The sequence below is a fragment of the Mauremys mutica genome, chromosome 12 (assembly GCF_020497125.1).
Source record: "Mauremys mutica isolate MM-2020 ecotype Southern chromosome 12, ASM2049712v1, whole genome shotgun sequence".
Lineage (NCBI taxonomy): Eukaryota > Metazoa > Chordata > Testudines > Geoemydidae > Mauremys > Mauremys mutica.
The window spans coordinates 58432105-58455781 of NC_059083.1; the positions used below are offsets into that span (position 1 = coordinate 58432105).

A 23677-nucleotide genomic window follows, 5' to 3' on the forward strand; every position below is an offset into this window, starting at 1 on the left:
CTTTGCAGACAGGCCTGAATATCTATATCCTAACACTCCACCCCTTTTTTTTCTTTTTCTTTTGGGATTCTTCTGCCCAGGTATCCCTGGAAAAGCATAGGACATATGGCAACACATTTCCTGATAGGGCCGGGCATTAAGGTGGAAAGTGTTGCTATTTTATTTGTCCCACTGCCCCTTTGTGTAGTACCGTGCCCTGCACCTCCTCTCATATGGGCATACCATACCTGTTCCAATTAGCGTTCCAGACTTCCCATTACAGTGGGCCCGAGAAGGTTGGGTTCAGGTTGTTTAGTACACTGTGGCAGGGGGAGAGCTTACTACATTACTTATAGGTTATCTCCATATGCAACGTAACACAAGTACAGTTAACAATACTCCAGCTGCTATGATAATTTACAGCAACACCGAGTTCTGACCACTGCAGTATGGTTCAACATTCGAGCCACCACCAACACACTACCTCTTCTCCTTCGACAGTGTCAAGATTTTAATGTGTTTGGTTGCTGGCAGTTGCAACAAGCTGCCTCTGCAGGTTTTGCGTGCTTTTGTTTATATTATAAGTTCATTGAATGTTCACAGAGAAATAGGTTATTGTGCAAACCAACTTAACCACTTGGTATGGATTCAGACCTGGGTTCGATTATTTACAGCAATAAGATTTACAGTTTTATTTGTGCACTAAGTTTAGATAGTAACATGTACATTCCCAGCAAAACACCTTATACATAGTACACCCAATTGTTCACCCCTTGCCACAGGCCACTGATTCTGCTTCTTCATAGTTATAGGAGAGGGGCACATTTAAACATTTTTTTTTTATTTACACCATTTTACACACCCCTCCATGGATTCCCAGTGAGCTCCTCCCCTTTTTATTATTTTCATAGGGCTTGTGGAGAGCACCTTAGTTGCTGTTCCATTTTTAGGTACCACGGTAGCTATTACACAGGTGCTGAGCTTTTAACTGAGCATTTTGCATTTTTATACACATTTTCCCCCCAGGTCAGCCTTTTGAAGCCATCCCCACCCACGTCATAAGGGTTTTTGTTTATTGCAACACAACAATGCTAGCAACAAGACAAACACCACAGACAAACAACACAAAACATAGATTTCTGGTATTTTGGGTTATTTTTTCGCTGGCGCCAGCTTGCTTGTAGACTGCCTGAAAAACAAAATAAACAATTTTCACACCCCTGGTGGGGACAGATTATTGCTTAATAATAATACCACTTTTTTTACAATTTGTTTTGCTAATTGCAGGAAAAACACAAGAATTACCTTTAGGCTGTTCTTATTTTGTTTTATAGTTAGGGTAGTGAATTATCCCACTCATTGGTCATTTATGAAATTCCTGAGGTGGTGTACCTCAGTTTCCTCTCTTGTACAACAGACCAGGTTTGCAATAGTTTTTTTGCTGTACCAAGCTTTAAATTTATTTTTAGGTAATAGCTGAGAGACAGCTTTAGATTTTTGCACTGTACACACACACACACACACACACACACACACACACTCTCTCTCTCTCTCTCTCTCTCTCTCTCTCTCTCTCTCTCTCTCTCTCTCTCTCTCTCTCTCTCTCTCCCTCCCTCCCTCCCTCCCTCCCTCCCTACCTCCCTACCTGCCCACCCACCCACCCACCCACCGGTTAACCTGTCCCCCTCATTTTCAGGCTTGACTTGTTTTTTCACCTTCCTTTTCTGGAGGGCCATAATCTGAGTCTTCTAGTAGCTTGTTTGTTGACCAGATGTATTTATTATTTGCAGCTTTTTTGTGCTGCTACTTATGGGCAGTTTTTTTCTTCCCCCATCAGCTAGGTAATTTGCATTTACACAGAGGCTTTTTGGCTTGCTTTTGGATCCAAAGCTATTAGCAGCTTAGAGCCTGTTTTAAAAGAGAAACATTTTACTTTCACCAGAGTTTTGATTACTTTTTACATTTATTTTTTGCTTCAAAACACACACACATTTGAAAAAGAAAGCATGACCTATTGTGGCTTTTTTTGGAGCCCTAACAGGATTTTAAGTACCATGTTTTGTTTGCATTTTTTTTTACACTTTTTTTAATATACACTGCACACATCCTGGGAAAATGCACATTTCTTTCATAGTTTAACCTTTATAACATTATGTTAGACATATTAATTTTACAGAAGGTGTAACTGCCTCCTCCGTGCCCACAGAGTTTTCCTGCACACCCACCAAAGCGACAGTCCGATCCCCCAGAGCCACCCCAAGGCTTAGTGTTTCCATCATTGCTCTCCTTTTCCTTTTCCTGTGCGCACACACAAAAATCTCTTTTGCCTAACATCCCTTGCACTGCGATTACTCTTTTTTACACAACTGTACCCCGATTACATTTTGTACAACTAGAGACAGCCAGGGGCAGCCACGTTAAGTTTCAATAGAAACCCCTGACATTCCTTTAGTGATTTTGATTACATTACCCAATAGTTAAATAATTTTGATGAGATTATCTCTCCGCCTGCTACAGTGATAGAACAACACAGAAATAAGAATTTTACACCCCAGCTATTGATAAGTGAGTTCTTGCCAGACAGGATGCTATCAAACTAAGTTTTCTTTAAATCTTTTAGGCTCTTTCCTTTCTCTGGCGGTAATAAATCAGATCACCTTTCTAACAGCCCCAGATTGCCTTATTTTAATGTAACTAGTTTAAAATGTAAGAATGTGACTGTTCACTTTCCAGCCTATGGTTTCCTCTGCTGCTTAGCCAAAAGCCTTACCTAGCCTAAGAACAGGGCCTTAGACTGTCGCAGTAAAAAAAAAAAGGCCCTATACAGGCAAACAGTAATTTTATTTTTTTCTTTTGTACCTCTAAAACTAGCTAAGTAATAAAAATACACCTACATTCTTAAAGTATAGGCCTTTGCAGACAGGCCTGAATATCTATATCCTAACACAGCTGATGGGTCAGCGTGAGGTCCCTTTGGTTATCTGCCACTCTGCCAACTGTCAGGCTCCTCCTCCTCCAGCATGAGCTGCATACATGTGCATTAGATCCTGGGGAGCCAAGGAAGTGCTCTTAGTGAGGCAGAAGCCAGCCCTCTGCTGTCCCCGAGGATCATCCTCCCTGTGGGACTCCTGGCCTCTGGCGGGGCTGGCTGCAAGAGGCTTGAGGCTGACCCAGCATCAGGGTTACAGCAGTCACCCCAGACTTGCCAATTTTGCTTAAGACAAATATGTAACCATCCAGGAGCTCCATTATTTGTACAGTGCCCAGCACAACAGGGTTCTGGTCCACCACCGGGCTCTTGGGCACTACTGTAATTCACGCCATAAATAATGCTTAGCACCTAGCTCAGTGGGGACCTGGGCCATGACTACAGCTCCTATGTGCTACAATTATTCAAATCAACAACAACAACATAGCACACTTTACTGGTAAGCAATGCAACTAGGGATTTTCATATTGGGTTGGGTCTGAAAGAGAGACAGTGATTGCAAAACCCAGATTACTTTGCCGTTCACTTTCTGTATTTGCTCTGACGTGGTTAGCGTTCTCCTTTGAGTATATGTCCCTGTGGGTGCTCCACCGTAGGATGTGCGTGTGCCCTCAATTGGAGACTGCAGAGTGGTGTCTGTGGTCTCACGCCTGCGCAGAGCAGTGCTTTGTGGCCTGAACAAGGGCAGATAGAGAAGCAAAGCCTGATGCCACTCAGTTCCCTCTCAGTTGCTTGCAGCTCGAGATGAAGAGTTCTGCTGTCTGCTCCCCTCAGCTTCCCACCTTAACTAGTGAATTCTTTACTTCATTTGTTTCTTTTAAGAGTTTCTTTTAGTTACCCATTTCTGATGCTTTTATTTTATTTATCTTCTGTGTGTGTGGTCGGGGTGGGAGCTCCTTCCCTTCCTCTTCTTTGATCTTTTGGTTTGTGTTAGAGTGTAATTTGTTATGCCCCAGTCCCCAAGGTTTAAGACCTTGTCAGACTTGCCACTGGTCCTTTCCCCGCAGTGACAGACACTCCAGTTGCCTGTGATGTTTAGGGAATTCTCGCAACTCTTCTAAATGCACGGTCTGTGTGAGTTTCAAAGGCAGAGCTAAGGAGGACAGGGAGGCTAGACTTAAGCACCTATTAATGGAGCATGGCCAGCTCTGGAGGGGTCTGCTTCCTCCTCCATACATCAGCATTCACATTGCAGAGCACATTGGCCACATTGGCTGCTTCAATTGCAGCCCTGGGCAAAGCAACCTACCTCTCTGAGCAAGGTGCATCAGCTCATAAGACTCAAGAGACTTTTCATCCCTCTAAGGTTGCAGCAGAGACTCCAACTGAGTCTGGTACTGAGGCATCGGTACTGTGGAAGAAACCCGCTCAGTTATACCTACCACTAGGTCAGTTACTGCGACTAACTTTGTGTGAAGATTATCATAGCCCACCACCCTCTTCCAGGTTCCTTTCTTCTGTGGATCCCATCATCTCTGATGAACCTGACTCACCAGTGCAGGGAAGATATACCAGAGCCACTTCCTGACACTGCTGCAAGAGCAACAAGTTGAGACTTGCTTAAGTCTCCAACCTTCGGTACCAAGTAGGACATCAGAGACCCCCCCGCACACACACACCTTAGTTCAGGGGAAGATTCCTTAGATCAGGAGATCTCAGTACTGTGCTAGCCTACCCCCATGAGTCTTTTTCATGAAGAGGATCCTGTGGAACCTACCAGATATTGTAGCTTTGTAGGCCCAGAGATTATGACTATCCCTAGGGTCCCTTCCTTTATCCCCCTCCCTGGTGGGATTAGTGGGACCTGTGGGACCACTATGGTGACTAATTCCATCAGGGACCTAAGACAAAGCACTGGCACCCCCAGCACCCACAGACTGTCCTAAGGTACTGCACACCTTGGAACCGCATACTTCTCTGGTACCGGCCAATGTACAGGAGGAACAAGAGTTTCAAGTTGAGGAGATTTCTGTAAAGGTACCTTCATCTTCAGACGATGTGGTAATGCCACCACCTCCCTCCTACGCTGATGACTTTAAGACCTTCCAGGACCTTATGAAAAGATTAATGGACTCACTTCAAATCCCGCTGGAGGAAGTGCAAGAATGTAAACATTTCTTGGTGGACACCCTGAACATCAGTCCCCAGGGAAAGATTGCCCTGCCACACATCCACTAAGGCAAACACCTGCCAAAATCCCACTGACCTGTAAGGGGACAGAGCAGAAATACCACATCCCATCAAAGGAAATGGAGTACTTCTTCTCCCATCCCTAGCCCCAGTTCCCTTGCACTGGATGCCACCAGTGAGAGGAACTGTCAAGTTCGCTCTAGGCCCTCTCCATCAGATAAGGAATCCAAGTGGTAGGACTTGCTAGGAAGAAAGAGTTACACATCACCCGCTCTCCAGTTTCGCATTGCCAACTACCAGGCCTTGATAGCACAATGATTTCACAGATACTCTAAATTTACACACATTATTGATCACTTTCCACAATATCAGAAAGGTCATTTCCAGTCTATTATCATTGAAGAACACATGGTTGCGAAAGCCTCTCTTCAAACTCCCTTAGACCTTTCTCAAGCTGTGCTGAGAAGGAGTGAGGGCTATTCCCATAGCACCTGCTTGGCCGAGACAGGTGTGCTACTCACACCTCATCCACCTTTTGGAGACAACACCCCTCAAACTTCCTAACACTAAGGACCAATTGCCACATAACTCAGGGTCTCTTACTCATCCCAGCCCCTCCTCCCTGAGTCTGAGAGCATGGCTCCTCAATGGCTCTCAGGCATGGAACTGATCTGCTTGGATAGAGTTCAGTCAGTCCTCCTATCCAGTAGAAAGCCCAGTACTTGTGCAAGACGAACCTGCGAAAGTGGAAGCGCTTCCAACCTGGTTCTCCCTCCCATCTTCTCAAGCTTCAGAAGTTCCAATCTCCATGATTTTGGACTATCTGTTAGCACTAAAGACACAGGGTCTCTCAGTGAGCTGTATTGAGTACATCTGGCCACCACCACAGCCTCCATTTTCCCATCCAGGCCTTCTCAATCTTTGCCTGCCCAGCAGCAACCAGATATCTTTAAGGCCTATATAACTTGCTTCCTCCCATTTGTCAACCCCCCTCCAATGAGACCTCAACTTGGGTTTGAACACCCCAGGGAACCCCTCCCCCACATTTGAACCATCGGTGACCTACTCCGCCCTGCAACTCTTCCTCAAAATTTCTCATAAGAATGGTCATACTGGGTCAGACCAAAGGTCCATGCAGCCTAGTATCCTGTCTGCCAACAGTGGCCAATGCCAGGTGCCCCAGAGGGAGTGAACCTAACAGGTAATGATCAAGTGATCTCTCTCCTGCCATCCATCTCCACCCTCTGACAAACAGAGGCTAGGGACACCATTCCTAACCCATCCTGGCTAATAGCCAGTAATGGACTTAACCTCCATGAATTTATCCAGTTCTCTTTTAAACCCTGTTGTAGTCCTAGCCTTCACAACCTCCTCAAACAAGGAGTTCCACAGGTTGACTGTGTGCTATGTGAAGAACTTCCTTTTATTTGTTTTAAACCTGCTGCCCATTAATTTCATTTGATAGCCCCTAGTTCTTGTATTATGCGAACAAGTAAATAACTTTTCCTTATTCACTTTCTCCACCACTCATGATTTTATATATCTCTATCATATCCCCCATTACTCACCTCTTTTCCAAGAAGAAAAGTCCTAGTTTCTCTAATCTCTCCTCATATGTGACCCGTTCCAAACCCCTAATCCTTTTAGTTGCCCTTCTCTGAACCTTTTCTAATGCCTGTATATCTTTTTTGAGATGAGGAGACCACATCCATACACAGTATTCAACATGTGGGCATACCATGGATTTATATAAGGACAATAAGATATTCTCCGTCTTATTCTCCATCCCTTTTTTAATGATTCCTAACATTCTGTTTGCTTTTTTGACTGACGCTGCACACTGCCTGGACATCTTCAGAGAACTATCCACGATGACTCCAAGATCTCTTTCCTGATTAGTTGTAGCTAAATTAGTCCTCATCATATTGTATGTCTAGTTGGGATTATTTTTTCCAATGTGCATTACTTTACATTTATCCACATTAAATGTCATTTGCCATTTTGTTGCCCAATCACTTGGTTTTGTGAGAACTTTCTGAAGTTCTTCACAGTCTGTTTTGGTCTTAACTATCTTGAATAGTTTAGTATCGTCTGCAAAGTTTGCCACCTCACTGTTTACCCCTTTCTCCAGATCATTTATGAATAAGTTGAATAGGAGACAGGCAGTCACGTGGTTCGCAGGGCAGCAGGGATCACTGAGACAGTGGCGCAGAGGAAGCAGGTTGCCTGCGGGCGGCTCCAGTTCCTGACTTTGCCAGACTCTTCTCCTAAGTGCCCCCATGGGAGTTGTGATGCCTCGACACTGCAGAAAGCCAAGTTATCCAAAGCCAGGAGAGGCTACACTCTGAAAAATGCTAGATGACTGATGAATAGTCTGCAAAACTGAAAATAAAAGTAATTAATCCAAAAGTACAACAGAGACGGAAAGACTGTCATTTGGAAAAAGAAATGGAACAAGAACAGGATCCTGCTATTCTAGAAGGTGCAAACATTAAAGCTATTAAAGAAGAGTTCAGGAAAGCCTTTATGTTTGTCAGTAAAGGACTGAATTCAGATGAATTGGGTCAAAAGGAAGAAGCAAGGAACTACTACAAGCAAGGACTTGACCACTTGCTTAGAGGAGTTAGCATTCCATCGTGAGGGAATGTACAGGATCCCAATGGGACTCTGCCAGACAAATGCCGCAAAAGATGCAAGAGACTTGTTAGAACTCGACTGAATATTCTAGATCAAAATACCCCTGCTATGCAAACTAATGCCATCACAATGAATGTGCCACAAGTTATACCTAGTGATTCCCACTAATGAAAAGCCAGCAAGGCCCCCTGCACCCAATTCTCTGATTCCACCATCTGGGCCACCTGCAGCAAATGAAAATGTTGCAACTACAAGCAAAGGGCAACTTCCAGCTGTGAGTTCTTCATCTCCAAAAGCTCTCTCTCTACCACATGAAGCTCCTCCTGTGTATACTCCTCAAGCTATTAATGGACATTATACTGTATGTTACGGTACAGACTCTGGGGAGTTTTCATCAGTTGGAGAGGACTACTACACAAAAGTTATTCAGCCTCCTCCCCTTGAAAGTCTAGGAGTAGATGCAGATGAATTGAGCCTGATTCCCCAAGGAGTACAGATATTCTCTAATTGTCATAATCTCAGCAAGGTGAATGGGGGAGCTGGGAGCATCCATGGCAGACCCACCATACACTACCTTTTACAAAGAGAAGGTTTTTCTGGTTCTTTACCTGTGCTTCCTCCCAAAGGTCTCCTCAGAACATAACATTAACCAGGAGATTCACCTACCAGTTTTCTACCTAAAGCCTCATGCCTTCAGAGAAGAATCAAGCCTTCGTGCACTGGATGTTAGGAGGGCCCATGCTTTCTATCTGAGCAGGATTAAACCATTTGGGGCTTCTCCTAGAGTATTTGTATCATTTGCAGGCAGGACAAAAGACCAACTGATTTCCACACACAGACGGTCTAAATGGGTTTCGGGTTGCCTCATGACCAGCTGTTATAATGCTGTGGCACAACTCCATCACAGAGTAACAGTGTGTTATGCTGGAGCTCAGTCCACATCTATGGCTCCACTGAAGGATGCTCCCCTAGCAGAATTCTGCAGGACTGCTTCTGTCCATGCCTTTGCCAAACATTACACCATCTTACCTGCTTCCAGAGATGATGCCACCGTTGGTGATGCTGTCCTTCAAACTGTCTTAGACTTCTCTCTCAGCACCCAATGAGTGGCTGCTTGGGAGTCTCCAGGGTGGAGCATCCATAGAGACAGATACTCGAAGAAGAAGGAGGTTACTTACCTTATAGTAACTCAAGTTTTTCAAAGTATTTTGTCCCGATAGGTGCTCCACCTCCTGCCCACCCTCCTTCCCTTCTGCTGTGGAGTTAGGCATCACTGTTGAGAAGGAACTGAGTGGTAGCAGGCTCGTGCCTCCCTGTCTGCCCTCACTCAGAGCATGAGGCTCACTTCTGCGCAGGTGCAAGCCTGCGGACGCTACTTTCCAGATATCAGTTGAGAGTGCACAGGCGTGCACACATCCTATGGTGGAGCACCCATAGGGACAAAATACCTTGAAGAACTCCAGTAACTGGAAGGTCTGTAACCTCTCTTTCTCTCTGTAGATCTTCCTCCATTGCAGTCCAGCTTTCCCTCCTGCTCACAAAGTGTTATTATTCATCCCACAGAAAAGTAAAAATCATGGATTTATGATATCTATTCCCTTGGAAATGCCTGTGATGTCATAAATTCAGCATTATGACTTCACAGCAGGGTCAAAGAGAAAGATAAACTGGACTGTAAGGGAGAGATCTTGTCTGACACCCAACTAGATTTCACTCTGAACAGTTTGGGCGTGGTGCATGGCCCTGACCCTAGGTTGAGATTTGCTCCACCCAAAGGAACAGTTATTTTCAGAGCAATGCAGCTAGCTTTGGTGAGTGTTGCTATACCTCAACTACTAGCTACAATATCCTCTTAGGGCCAAACTCTGCACTGGCTTCCACCCTTTGTAGCCCCATTGTCACTGCAGGGTCTGACTCTTAGGACTTGTCTTCATTGTGGCATTAATTTGGGCTTGTCCCATGTTTCTTCTAGTGCTGTTCCCTTCCACACACAAGCCCCCTCACCCAAGCATGCTGCTGCTGCTGCTTTATAGCCAAGCTCTCTGGCCTGGCTGGAGTGTAAGCTAAAGCTCAAGACATGCTTACTTTGGTCTGATAACGTGCCCACTTTGCACTGAGGACACAAGCTAACCCAGTGTGCTTTTTGGAGCATGCTATATGATGCCCTTGTCAGCTGCTGCATAATGGTCCATCACTCCAGAGAACACGTCTGAAAATGACATCCACCAGCTGGTGTCACTGCCAATCTAAGCCTTCCTCCTACTCAGTAAATAGTGTGTGTCACCGAGCTGATATGTTCAGTCATCTCTGAGACCTTATATCAGCATAGCCCTCCATCTTAAGATGGCCAGTATTAAGTGGCCACCTGAACAGCATGACTTTCCTTAAGAAACCTACATAAAACCGATCCCCCCGATGCATTCTCCTTACCAGGTTTATTTCATTCTCTGAGTTCATAGCCAGGTAGCAGTTGGTCCTTAACACTAGCTCTATGGGTGCTGAGATGGCACCATTTTCATTTTTCTTCATGCCCCTGTGAGGCAGGGTGGTTATCCCCATTGAACTGATGGGAGCTGAGTCAGACAGGGTCTGTCTACACTGCATTGTAAACTTGGGTCGGTGGGACCCCAGCTTCTGGACTCAGTGTTTCCAAGACTGCACTTGAGCATCCATATTACACTGTAAACCTGGCCTTACAATTGCTGGGCCCAGGTCTCATGCCTTAGTGTGCAGGGTAGACAATACCCAAAAAGGCTAAGGGCCAAATTTCCAAAGGTGTTTAGGTTCCTAGTGGGATGGACACAGCCACCTAAGTGAGTTAGGCACCTGATCAGGCATTTTTGAAAATCCAGCTTGGCACCTATCTGCACCAAACTACTTGTGGAAATCTGGCACTAAGTTAGTAGCCCAAGGTCAAAGTCTGTGGTCAGGCAGAGAATTGAACCCGCATCCCCTAGGTCCCAGCTTAGCACCCCAGTCACTGAGTGATCCTTCCTCCTCGCCAGGAACAACATTGCTCCCTTCTTTGCTGAGATTGCCTCTCTCATTCTGTTCTGGTTTCCTTCAGCTAAGGCCTGAGAGCTCATGTCCCATCTCAGTGCTGTTTGTGAACACTGACTGCTCTCTCTAGTGTGGGGATCTGGTCATTGGCCTTGAGGGGGTCCTGTGAAACCTCCCCGCACCTTCAATCGCTGCATCAAGCTAAGCTGTTCAAATGTATTTTTATCCCTGTTCATCTGGTGCAGTAGAGTGACGCTGACATCCTTAAATCATCTTTTATTCAGTTTGTGGGCCTCCCAGGAAGCAGGGCATCAGTAATTCAATACCAGTGACCTTTAAAGGGGATTCTTGTGCATGTATATTGAAAATGTGCAATTAACAAATCATGTAGCAAACTATGGAGAGCTATAAAGATTATAATTTATTGTGCCTGCTGTTTTGGTGCACTTTTCTGAACGCCCACAGTATACCGGAGATTGTTATAAATAAATAGTGTGGAAAATGGATTATCCATTTTTCTCTGAAACTAATGGCATTGGTAATTTTGCTCTTGTACTTCTTTTGTTGCAGTCTTGTGGAAATATTTACAAAGGCCTTTCCCAGACGGGTGCCTGGGGCTGTTTTGATGAATTTAATAGAATCTCAGTGGAAGTCCTTTCAGTGGTGGCTGTACAGGTAAGTGAAGAGTACTCACAGTCATGTGCTTGGTGAGCACTGCAGCCATCAAGCACCAAAGTCTTTGTGGTGAAGTTAAACCCAGATGTAATTTTCAGCTGATGTTTGATTGCTGAAGTTAAGTGCATTTGTGTCCACCACTTCCCACAGCTGCCTGATTGTTGGACAGTCCCATAGCATATGCGACAGGGTTCCTTTTTCTTTATACAGCACCAACAAACATCAGATGACCAGGCCACTTCTTGCACAATCCCTGTATGTCCAGTACATTTTGGATAGGCTCGTTTGCTATATCAGGTGTGGCCCGAGAGCCACCGAAGCATTGTTAACATGCTGTAACATGCTCTGCCATTGGGGTTCTTTCACGGGCTGTGATTACTCCTCTTCCCACAAAGTACTTGCACTCTGCTGAGGGTGGCAGGTCATATCCTTGTTTTAGGGTTAGAAAAGAGATACAGCCCTCATTCTTGACCAGTTGGGAGAGCCATATGATGCCTTTGCTCAGCCAGTTCTTCCAAATTATAGATTTTTTCCCCAGTTTGCACGTCTGGGTTACCCCAAATACGTGCTTTTGTATGATGGTGCGGATGAAATTGGTACCTCATAGCTAGAATAGCCCAGACCCTTCATACACCCACCATTGTAGGCAGCTTATTTTTCTCCATCAGACAAAAAAGTGGAACCGAGCAGACCAATGCTTGATCATTTTGAGGGAATTTCTTGTGACAACTTTTCACAGCTCTATATGCAACATTACTCTACTAGGATGATGAGCGTTTGTATTATTAACCCCTTGTGCAACAATTACAAAGCTTAATTTTAGTGCTAAGAACTGACTTTACTGTAACCTACATGCTTATCATGGCCAGTAAATCTGTTTCTCTTTCCATATGGAGACCAGATGGAAATAGGTTTTTATGTGGGGAAGGGGTATTCTGAGGCTGATTCAAAGCCCACTGAAGTCAGTGGGAGTCATTCCATTGGATCTCCCAGGGAGAGCTACAGCCTTTATGCATGTATATCTTGAGGATACATTGATAGCACAGAACCATGGAAAACAGAGATGGGAAAGAGGTATTAAATCTTCTCTGCTTTGCCTCTTGCTTTTCTTCCTTCCAGCATGTTTCTGGTCCTTTTCTCATGCTCCCTAGCCTGAAAGTTTGAATTTTCATTCCAGAAGTTGCATACTAAGGCTTGCATTACATGCTTCAATGTCATAATAAGATAAAAGTGAATCAGGAAATAGTAACCAATAAGGAGGTTAGAGCTGTGCTAGTTTTGGGTGAAACAAGCATTTTTGCCCCCTTGGCAAAACTAGCCCAGGTCCACACAAATCTTTGCTGAACATTCTTTTCACATTCACCCTGGGCAGGAAAAGGGGTGTTACTGAAAGGTGTGCCCCAAACCAGTGAATTTCCTTGCTGGTTCCCCAAGGGACCCACTGGCAGATTCGTCTGAGTTGTGCTTTGAGTGTCGAGAGCATATGACTCCAAACTCAGAACAAAACACGGGGGCTATGAAACCTGCAAGCAGCACCTGAAAAGTTTGGTGAGGCCAAACTGGCTGAGCTATAAGTGCCCATTTCTTTATGTCACTGGTACCCAGTCTCTTCATACTGGGGTCTGCTTTTCCACACCAAGAACAAGAACCCCCTGAGACCCTCCTCCAGTGTAGCTGGGGGTGTAGCCATGATTTGGCTCTATGGGAAGGACAATGATGTCACAACCTCCTGACCCCAAGCTGAGAACCCATAGCCTAAATGGACAAGGTCACTCTAACTGGCTGGGTTTCTCTTACATCACCTTTGACCTCTTACATCACATTACATTTTGTAAGCAAGTGTGAAAAATCGGGACACACATTTTCAGGAGATGAGGGTATAGTTGTGTCTATAAAACAAAGGCCATAATATTGGGACAGTTTTGATAATATTAGCATGTCATAAGCATTACATCACCTGACATCCCCAAAGAAGCACCTGACTGCTTAGATGAGTACAGACTAAAAAGGAAGCTTGAGCAAAGGAACCCAGAGATGACTCAGCTTTGAATGGTTTTTTCTCCAGGAGTTAGAATGCTGTAGCTGAATAAGCGACACTAGTGCTGTTCTGTCACCCTGTTTGCTAGCTGCCATTAGGAACAGCCATAGCAATATGTCATGGGTTGTCTTATTCATATTGCTAATGCCAGTGTGGTTTCTTGCAGAAGAAAGGCAATTGGTTACAATTTAAGACAGCTCAGTGGTGTTCTGATTCCACTAGTGGAAAAAATGTGGAGATACTTTCCCTCACTGAAAATAATGTTAAGAAAAACTTTAGTTAGCATTGGAAGATTCAAATCTGCTGTGAACTTGATAAATGAGACGTATAGAGATGTGATCAATAAAATGAGAAAAAAAGAGAAACAAAAAATTAATAGAAGGAACAGAGTAGGTGGCACATAGCTATATTTGTTATATAGTATTTGATACAGTGTCTCACCAGATATTATGTAAGTGATCTCACTCAAGTGCTCAGCAAGATAGATGCCACTTTGCTTGGGAATAATAAAACTTCCCTACAGCATCTTGCAGGAATGTAATGAGGGGGCCCCAGGTTCTCCCACTTGGCCATAGACACTGCCCGGTAGGAGGGGAGGTCCCAGTTGGTCCTGGTCTCCCTGGTGGGAGAGGAGTAGAGGGGAGAAGTCCCAGCTGGTCTCTCTCACCTGGCTTCCTGCTTCCCAGAACCAGTGAGCTGCCATCTCCTCATGCTTCCTCCTCCATCTGTTCCGTGCCCATGCCACCTGGCAGGTAACCAGGGCTCCCTTCTTAGGAAAATTCTGGTTGCACCCCAGGCACCTATAAGCAGTACTGGATAGGGGGCATCAGATAGCGGGTTGCGGGGGAGGGGTTGTAGTACTTCTGTCAGGCTGGTGACACTGCCTTGTGAATTGTGAATTACAGATGGTGCTATGGACAACCCTCTGGTCTTTCCTGCCTCTGCCACTGTGTCTGGCCCAGTGTTAATAAATGAGGGTGGGTGGGTACTTCATCCTGGTGTGAAGTGTGATGATAATTCAATTATCATCTCTTCAGACCATCCATGGGTTCAGGGCTGAGGTCAGGTACCAGCACTCTGGATGGGCTAAGCTGAGCTGGTGAGCTGCTGTAATCTCTGCAGCGGTTCTGACAAGGGGTTCTGTGGTTGTGGTTGTTGGAGAGTCCGCCTTCCTGTATAGTGATGGCTCAAGTTTTTATGAACCACTTATCAGAGGGGTAGCCGTGTTAGTCTGGTTCTGTAGAAGCAGCAAAGAATCCTGTAGCACCTTATAGACTAACAGACGTTTTGCAGCATGAGCTTTCGTGGGTGAATACCCACTTCTTCGGATGCAAGTAGTGGAAATTTCCAGGGGCCATGTAAATTTCCTGGAAATTTCCACTACTTGCATCCGAAGAAGTGGGTATTCACCCACGAAAGCTCATGCTGCAAAACGTCTGTTAGTCTATAAGGTGCCACAGGATTCTTTGCTGCTTCTATGAACCACTTGTAAGTTATTCTGTGTATCAGTTCTCTGCTGTAATGGTTGGAGGTTGATAAACAGTGTCACAGGCAAAGTTTAAGTCAAGAGTGTGTCCAGCTGTGTGACTGGGACAAATGGCTACTTTGGGAGAGTTCCATAGCTGTCCTGAAAGATGATGGTTCCTAGATTAGTGGGTCAGAAGTGCCATCAGATTATCTCCATTAGCTCTGAGAAGAAACTTGTGGAGCTTTTGGGTTGCCTGCAGATTACTTAGATTCCTGCTGTGTGTCAATTGAATTCATCCATCAGATGATTTGTGTCTCTCCTGTAGTTTTAGCAGCCTTCAAATGGTCCTGCCTACCAGGAGAAAAAGGCTGGATGTGAAAATACAGACGCTATCCTAAAATAGTGGGATCTTAGACAGACCTGTATCATCCTAAATGTATAACTGGTTTCAAAAAAGAATTACCGGTAGATACTTTCCTGGAGGATAGGTCTATCAGTGGCTCTTAGCCAAGATGGTCAGGGACGCAATCTCACGCTCTGAGTATCCCTGAACATCCACCTGCCAGAAACTCGGACGGGGTGACAGGGGATGGATCACTCGATAAATTGTCCTGTTCTGTTCATTCCTTTGAAAGTATCTGGCACTGGCCACTGTTGGCAGGGGCGGCTCTAGGTTTTTGGCCGCCCCAAGCAGTCATGCCCGGGAGGCGCCCCCGAGCCGCGGGAGCAGCGGACCTCCCGCGGGCATGACTGCGGAGGGTCCGCTGGTCGCGCGGCTCGGCTGGACCTCCCGCAGCTGCGGGCGGTTCGCTGGTCCGGCGGCTCCGGTTGAGCTGCCGCAGTCATGCCTGCGGGAGGTGCAGCCGAGCCGCGGGACCAGCGAACCGTCCGCAGTCATGCCTGCGGCAGGTCCGCTGCTCCCGGGGCTCCGGTGGACCTCCCGCAGGCATGACTGCGGCAGGTCCGCCGGCCCAGCCTGCCGCCCCCCCGGGAAAGGGCCGCCCCAGGCAGGTGCTTGCCCCGCTGGGCTCTGGAGCCGGCCCTGACTGTTGGAAGGCGGGGTACTGGGCTAGATGGACCATTGGTCTAATCCAGTAGGGTTGTTCTTATCCTTATCTTTACCTGGTAGCAGTTTTCCTGCTATGGAGCATAAAGGTGGAGAGAGAAGGAGGTCTCTGTAGGCAAGGCCCTGGATACTGTACAGCACATTGGACCCAAATTCTATAATGTGCATTTGTTACGAGAGATCACCTCTCTGTGACATACCACCACAGTGGAGATCAGCAGCAGTGCCCAAGCTGGGAGCTCCCTTAGTATGAATGAGAAGGAGTGGCTGTCAGGGTATTCTCTGGAAGGGGCCATGGGTTTGGAACTCTCTCCCATGCCTTGGTGTGCCAGAGCCTGGAGTGGTGAGCCTTCTGGGCATGCTGCAAAGCCCAGATCCCCCCACTCCCGGGGTCAGGCTGTGGAGGTTTAGTGTGGGCTGAGAGAGACTTAAGGGCAATGCTTTTGTTTGTGTGGTGATTTCTCATTTATGGGATAGGCACCCAGAGCACTAGATGGGCTCCTGAAATTGTATTGTAAAAATTGGAAGCAGTAAAGAAATAAATAACATTATAGTATCATACAGTTGCACCAGTTTTTACATGAAATGGTTGTGCCTTTATGAAACTCCCAGGGAGAATATGGAACACTGCTTCTGTGTTTAATTTATTTGCATTGGAGCACAAGAAAATGAAGGGAAGGTGTATGTTTAATGTCATGCAACTTGTCCTATTGGAAAGTATTTTTGGACTACATCTGCCTAGGGCAGGGGATCTCAAACTTTACCATAGCACAGAGCATGTTTTTAATACATTGATTGTCTCACAGCCACGTCCTCTGATATTTGGGATTGCACCAGGCCTCTGTGAACCACAGTTTGGGAGCCTTTGGTCTAGTCCATAGAACAGGTACATTTGTACATTATACATTGATTGATGTATTAATCACTGCTGGAATCCTGTGTCCAGTTCTGGTGCCCACAGTTCAAGCAGGATGTTAATAAATTGCAGAGGATTCAGAGAAGAGCCACAAGAGGGATTAAAGGATTGGAAACCCTGCCTTATAGTGACAGACTCAAAGAGCTCAGTCTATCTAGCTTAACAAAGAGAAAGTTAAGAGGTGACTTGATCACAGTCTGTAAGTACCTACATGGGGAACAAATATTTAGTAATGAGTTCTTCAGTATAGAACAAGCCAATGTCTGAAAGTTGAAGCTAGACAAATTCAGTTGGGAAAGAAGACATACTGTACATTTTTAACGGTGAGAGTAATTAACCATTGGATTAATTTACCAAGGGCCCTGGTGGATGCGCCGTCACCGACAATTTTAAAATCAAGCTTGGATGTTTTTCTGAAAGATCTGCTCTAGAAATTACTTTGGGGCAGTTCTCCAGCCTGTGGTTATGCAGGAGGTCAAACTAGATGATCAGAGCCAGTCCCTTCAGGCTTTGAAGTCTATGAAGCTATGATACCTGGGACTTTTTGTCCATATTTTAGTTTGTATTCCAATGTCACATAGGTTTTCCCCCACCAAACTGTGTACAAAGTTGTTAGTAAAAGAACAGTTCTAAACCACAGACTTCTCAGGGGGACCCAGCAGAAATAAGTCAGCACAGATACTATACTGTGGTCTGTTCTTTATAGCTGAATGCTCAAACTAAAACAGTGACTCCTGTTCTCAGGTGAAAAGTATACAGGATGCCATAAGAGACAAAAAGCAACGTTTCAATTTCCTTGGAGAAGACATTAATTTGATTCCTTCTGTTGGCATTTTCATTACAATGAACCCTGGCTATGCTGGACGAACTGAACTACCTGAGAACTTGAAAGCTCTTTTCAGGTAAGGTGCAGATCAGCTTTTGTGCCCTGTTTAATAAACTAGTTCCTTTACTTTTGTCAGTGTCGTCAGGGGACTCAGAACACAGCTGCCTTTCCATTCACTTTTATTAATAGATAGCTCAGATCTTGGACAAATAGTCTTGGTTTATGAACATTCAGGGAAGAGAGACAGGCACAAGTCTCTGAGATGTTAAAAGCAGCTTTTGGCAGCTGGCTGGCTCAGGGGCATGGTGATGGAATCCTTTCATCACAAGTTCAAATCTGCCCCAGGCTGGTGATGGCCAAAGGTTGTTGCCACCTCATGGTTATTCAGTGGCCTCTGTGAAATGGATTGGCATTCCCAGTCCAGTTTCTAGTGTGACACATTACAAACCCCACCGTCAGTTTGTATTCATTGGTCACAGAGCCGAGCAAATAATTGATCATTTGGTGGATGACCTGAACAGATGGGGAAAAAAATCAGTTTTTCTAAGCAAGTACATTTTTTTTTTCTGAAACAAAAAACTGAAAACATTTTGTTAGATCAAACAAAATGTTTCTATTGTTTATTCAAAGTGACATTTTCTAAACAAAATACCGATTGAAACAAAATGTCGAAATGGTTCATGGTGTAAATGTCAAATTGAACTGTTTGACATTTCCAATTTTATTTTTTGTTTGTTTTTCAGCCAAAACTGTTTCCGAAATTCAGCCCTCCATTCATGCCCCCAAAATGCTTTTTTTGGTGAACTTACTGTTTGTCCAGAATGTCTTGTCCAACTCTAATTAGCCCAATGTCTGTCTTAGCAGAGAGGCCTGCTATGACCCCTTCCACCCTGGAGGGCAGTAAGTCCTGGGAGGCTTGCCTCAGCATGGCCCACGCCATACCTCTTCTAGACACAGAGAAGACTCAGGGCCAGTTCTTTAAGGATATTTAGGCACTTAAAGATGCAGGTAGGTACCTATCTGCATCTTCAGGTTCCTGAATACCTTTGAAATCTGTCCCTTAGGGTATGTCTGCACTGCAATTAAACACCCATGTTTGGCCCATATCAGCTGACTTGGGCTCGCGGGGATCAGGCTAAGGGGCTCTTTGACCTCAGTGTAGCCGTTTGGCATTGGGTTAGAGCCCAAACATCTACACCACAATTTTATGAGCCAGAGTTACCTGACTTGGGCCAACTACAGGCGTAGAAGACATACCTGTGTGTCCAGAGCTCAGTAAGCACCTTTCATTGCAGGTATTGGCCAAACACCCTCACTATCTGACAGTCACATCTGCTGTCAGCATCACCCTGCTCCTAGGCCCTCCCCTCTGTAGAACCCTATTGCCTGCTTTGTAGGCCCTTTTGTTTCTTTGCAAACATGCCAAAGTGCTTGACAAACAGCTGCCACCAGAGTATTGTCGGATGGGAGGGGGAACACCTGGAGCTACAGCCCTGGGCTTAAAGAGGGCTGGGGTTCTGAATGAGGGTGACTGTATCAATTAGTGATTTCCAGCCATGTCCTGCAATGAGCAGTGAGTGCCAGAGAGACCCACGTGCCAGCAACATGAGCCTCTCTGTCTTTGACTTTCCCTGTGCCTCAGGCTCTCTCTCCCCCACCCTCCCATCCTGCCAGCATGTGAAGAGACCTGAGCCAGCTTGTCCTCCTTTGTCCCCGAGCGTGGGCACTGGCATTGTGTTGGGAGCCATCCATTCCAGCCTTCTGAAAGGAAACGCCTTAGTCTGGGTGGCGCTTAGACTTCCAAGGTGGAGTCAGTGTTTCTCTCCCTTCCTCCCACATCACACATGTTGCCTGTGTTGACATCGGTCTGTATCAGTTAGTGCCTGAGATAGGATGAGTGCACAGAGCTGCTGCTTGTTTCGAAGATTCATTCTGTAGCCAGGATAGGAAATTGTGTTTTGTAACTGGTATAGGAGACATTATTGAGGAATCCTCATCACAGGAGGTTTTTAAGAGCAGGTTGGAGAAACCTCTGTTGGGGATGGTCTAGATGTACTTAATCCTGGGGCATGGGCTAGATGACCTTTCAGTCCCTTCCAACCCTACATCTCTCTGATTCTACAATTGTAGCTTTGTGGACTTTTTGTTTTAAGTGCCTCCTCAGAATCTAAACCAACCCCAGCCTCAGCTGTCCCTCTCAGTCACAGTGCTGAAACGTTTGCCAACAAAGTTGTGTCTGTTCCTTGGATGAAGCGGAAATGTAGCTCTGTAATAATTTTTCCCATCCTTGCTTTTAGGCCATGTGCAATGGTTGTGCCAGACTTTGAGCTGATCTGTGAAATCATGTTGGTGGCTGAGGGGTTCATTGAGGCCCGGTTGTTAGCCAGGAAATTCATTACCCTTTACCAATTATGCAAAGAGCTCCTGTCCAAACAGGTGAGTCTATTTCATGAGCTATAAAGCACAGTTAAATATGTCAGTCTCCTAATGACCAGTAACACTACCCTAAGCTCTGTGACCAACTTGACTGGCATGTGTAAGTGCAGATCCACAAGATTCCCTGCACGCGGGCACTGCTGATTAAGGGAAAATGTGCATAGGGAAACTGTAATTGGCACGTTGTGTAAACTGGGGGGAAATATGGGTCTGTCTGCTACTCTGTGTTTGTACAGTGCTAGCACAATGGGCCCTGTTCTTGGTTGCCCCACAGCCAGCAGCTTCTCCTACCATAATAAATATGCTGAATCATAATCATAATGGGTGTCTCAGGTTTAGTAATAGAAGAAGAGGTTCCTTCCTTAGAGGTTTTTAAGGTCAGGCTTGACAAAGCCCTGGCTGGGATGATTTAGTTGGGTTTGGTCCTGCTTTGAGCAGGGGGTTGGACTAGATGACCTCCTGAGGTCCCTTCCAACCCTGAGATTCTATGATTCTAAGGAGCCTCTCATCTTTTGGCAGGTGGTTTAAATCCAGCGCAGGTTTGTAGCGACAGGACTTCATGGCCATATGATGGCCTCCTTGGAATGCATATGAAATGACTGGAGGTCAGCTGGAGTGAGGATGGAGAGACTTTGAGAGGAGGATAAAGGGGGTGGGCCAGAAGCCAATCAGCAGAGAGGGATGCTCTAGCCAGCAGCCTGATGACATCATCAGTGTGGCAAGATGCCTGCTGCTGTTACTGCTTCTGTGTTGGCTCCTGCTGGCTGAGTCTCTGCCCGTGGGTTGGTTCCACCCTAGTGTTTCTTCCTTCTCTGGTCCACATGACTGGGGGAAGGATAAAGTTGCATGGGGCCTAGTGCTCCTGTAGCTGGGGTCCAGGGGAGCACTGGAGGGTTAGGATTGATCTCCTCTGCTCCTTCCAGTGCTGCTGTACCTACTGAATCCTATATTAGCTGAATCCACCTAAGGAAGATGGGGTGGAAGTCCTAGCAGCCAGACTGGTACTGCATTCTATAGCAAGGACTGTGCAGATGGAAGAAGATTCAGATGAATTCCTGTGGTTGGGTTGCGTGGCCATTTGGAATTGCCTGCTTCCTTGTTTTGTATTCTGGCAAGCCAGCTAAGCATAAATGACTCTTTTCACTCTGCTCTGTTTAGGATCACTATGACTGGGGCCTGCGTGCAATTAAGTCAGTGCTGGTTGTTGCTGGCTCCCTTAAGAGAGGGGACCCCGATCGTCCTGAAGACCAGGTTCTTATGCGCTCTCTTCGTGACTTCAACATCCCTAAGATTGTGACAGACGACATGCCAGTGTTTATGGGACTGATCGGGGATCTGTTTCCTGCTTTGGATGTCCCCAGAAAGCGAGACTTGAGTTTTGAATCGTTTGTGAAACAGGCTGTGTTAGACCTCAAACTGCAGGCTGAAGACAACTTTGTGCTCAAAGTAAGAGTGAGGGATTCTTTCATCCCACCTTCAAACCTTTACTTAACCTTCAGTATTCTCTTAACTTACAAGTAAGGCTGCGAGTCTGTCACGGAAGTCAGGGAAGTCACAGATTCCGGGACTTCTGCAGCGGCTGGTGTGGCCGACCCAAGGGCCATTATTTTTAGTGAAAGTCACAGACAGGTCATGGGCAATAAACAAAAATTCACGGGAGCCTGCATCCTGCCTGTGACTTACTAATAATGACTGGCTGTGGGGGAAGGAATGACTGCTGGAGCCCCAGGGGTGCCGGGGACTGACAGCCCGAGCCCTGCTGTGGGAGGTGGGGGGACTGACAATCCAAGCCCCACCACCACTGGGTGGGGGCACAGCACGGGCTTCAGCCCCGGCCAGAGCCGAAGAGTGGGGGCATACAGCCCCAGCTCTGGCCCCAGCTGCAGCTCCTGACAGCTGAAGCCAAAGAAGTCACGGAGGTCCAGTAAAGACGTGGAATCTGTGATTTCAGTGACCTCCATGACTAAATTGTATCCTTAACAATAATGCAGTGATTCTGTTCCGCTTTGCAAGAAGACACTGTTATGAGAGCAACGGGCTTAATAGTCCCTTGTGGCTGCTCAATAAAGCGGGACTTTTGGTTGTTAATTTGGTCTGAGATTTGGTGGGCTTTCAAGTTGACTTCTCGTGCAGGTGGTGCAGCTGGAGGAGTTGCTGGCTGTGCGGCACTCTGTCTTTGTGGTGGGTAATGCTGGCACCGGCAAATCTCAGGTACTGAAATCTCTGAATAAGACTTACCAGATAATGAAACGACGTCCTGTCTGGACAGACCTCAACCCCAAAGCAGTCACCAATGACGAACTTTTTGGCATCATCAACCCAGCCACAAGAGAATGGAAAGATGGTAGGTGTGTTTTCACATAAACCACTGACCAGGAAGGGTATTTCTGTAAACTTTCTCAACAACAATAATAATATTAATAGTTCATTGCTCTTATGTGGTGGTTTTCCATAGATCTCAAAGCACAAACACACATCTAACATCTACAGTGTATTAATGCTTTATTGCTGATGGGGCACATGGAATTCTTTAGCCAGTCTGACTTTCAGATGAGAATTGCTCTGGAATAAATCTTGTTTTAGCCTAACTACCCTAAGAATCAGCTGTCCTGCCCATATAGAAGAGATTCAAAGTTCCTAACCTGGACAGGCTGCTGCTAATGATTGGCTGAACTAGAAAGCGCTGAATACACCTCTACCCCAATATAACGCGGTTGTGGGGAGCCAAAAATCCCTACCGTGTTATACCTGAAACGACGTTATATCGGGGTAGTGGTGGAAGGGCTGCAGCGGTGATTTAAGAGCCCGGGGCTCCAGCCGCGGGGAGCCCCAGGCCCTTTAAATCACCGGCAGAGCCCCTGGCCCTTTAAAGTGCTGCCCGAGCCCTGCTGCCGCAGCCCTGGGGTAGCAGCAACAGGGCTCCGGCAGTGATTTAAAGAGCCCTGGGTTCCCTGCAGCAGCCGGAGCCCCGGACCCTTTAAAATGCCGCCGGAGCCCCGCTGCTACCGCACTATATGCGAACCTGTGTTATACCGGGTCGCGTTTTAGCGTGGTAGAAGTGTACTTTCAAACCAGGAATGATGTAACTATGGTGAGAATGAGCCTGGGCACCATGTTCCACTCCATCTCACCTTCTCCGTGAACACATTTCACCATTAATAGCACAGCCACAACAGCACTGATGAAAAGGTTTCCCCTTCTTCAGAAATTACTTTTGCTTGCCACATGCTCTCTTTACTGACTAACGGTAAGAGAGACGCATCTTCCCAGGGTCTGGGGAAAACAGGCACAAGTTAAAAGTTTGCTAAAAGGCTGTGTGAAGCTTAAATTAAGACAATTCTTTTTTGTTATGTACATTGGTGCTAGTTTTTAATGGTGATTTCAGTTTGGGAGGTGCAGAGTGTGAGGCCCTGGGGACTAGAACCCATGTCTGGAGAGCCTGTGATGGCTAAGAGTCCCTTAGTGCCACTGGGAGGCCATGCAGAGGCACAGCCAGGGAGCACTGTGGAAGTAAGTG

General features: G+C 46.1%; 1 protein-coding gene across 1 annotated transcript in view; it reads left to right on the forward strand.

Annotated features, from left to right (window-relative positions):
- Positions 1 to 23677, forward strand: part of DNAH9 (dynein axonemal heavy chain 9) — a 385294-nt gene that overhangs the window by 84911 nt on the left and 276706 nt on the right. The window contains exons 28-32 of the mRNA XM_044984418.1: positions 11306 to 11410; positions 17643 to 17800; positions 20022 to 20160; positions 21319 to 21606; positions 22294 to 22504. Coding sequence (XP_044840353.1) covers positions 11306 to 11410; positions 17643 to 17800; positions 20022 to 20160; positions 21319 to 21606; positions 22294 to 22504 — 901 coding nt within the window. The remainder of the gene's footprint in view (positions 1 to 11305; positions 11411 to 17642; positions 17801 to 20021; positions 20161 to 21318; positions 21607 to 22293; positions 22505 to 23677) is intronic.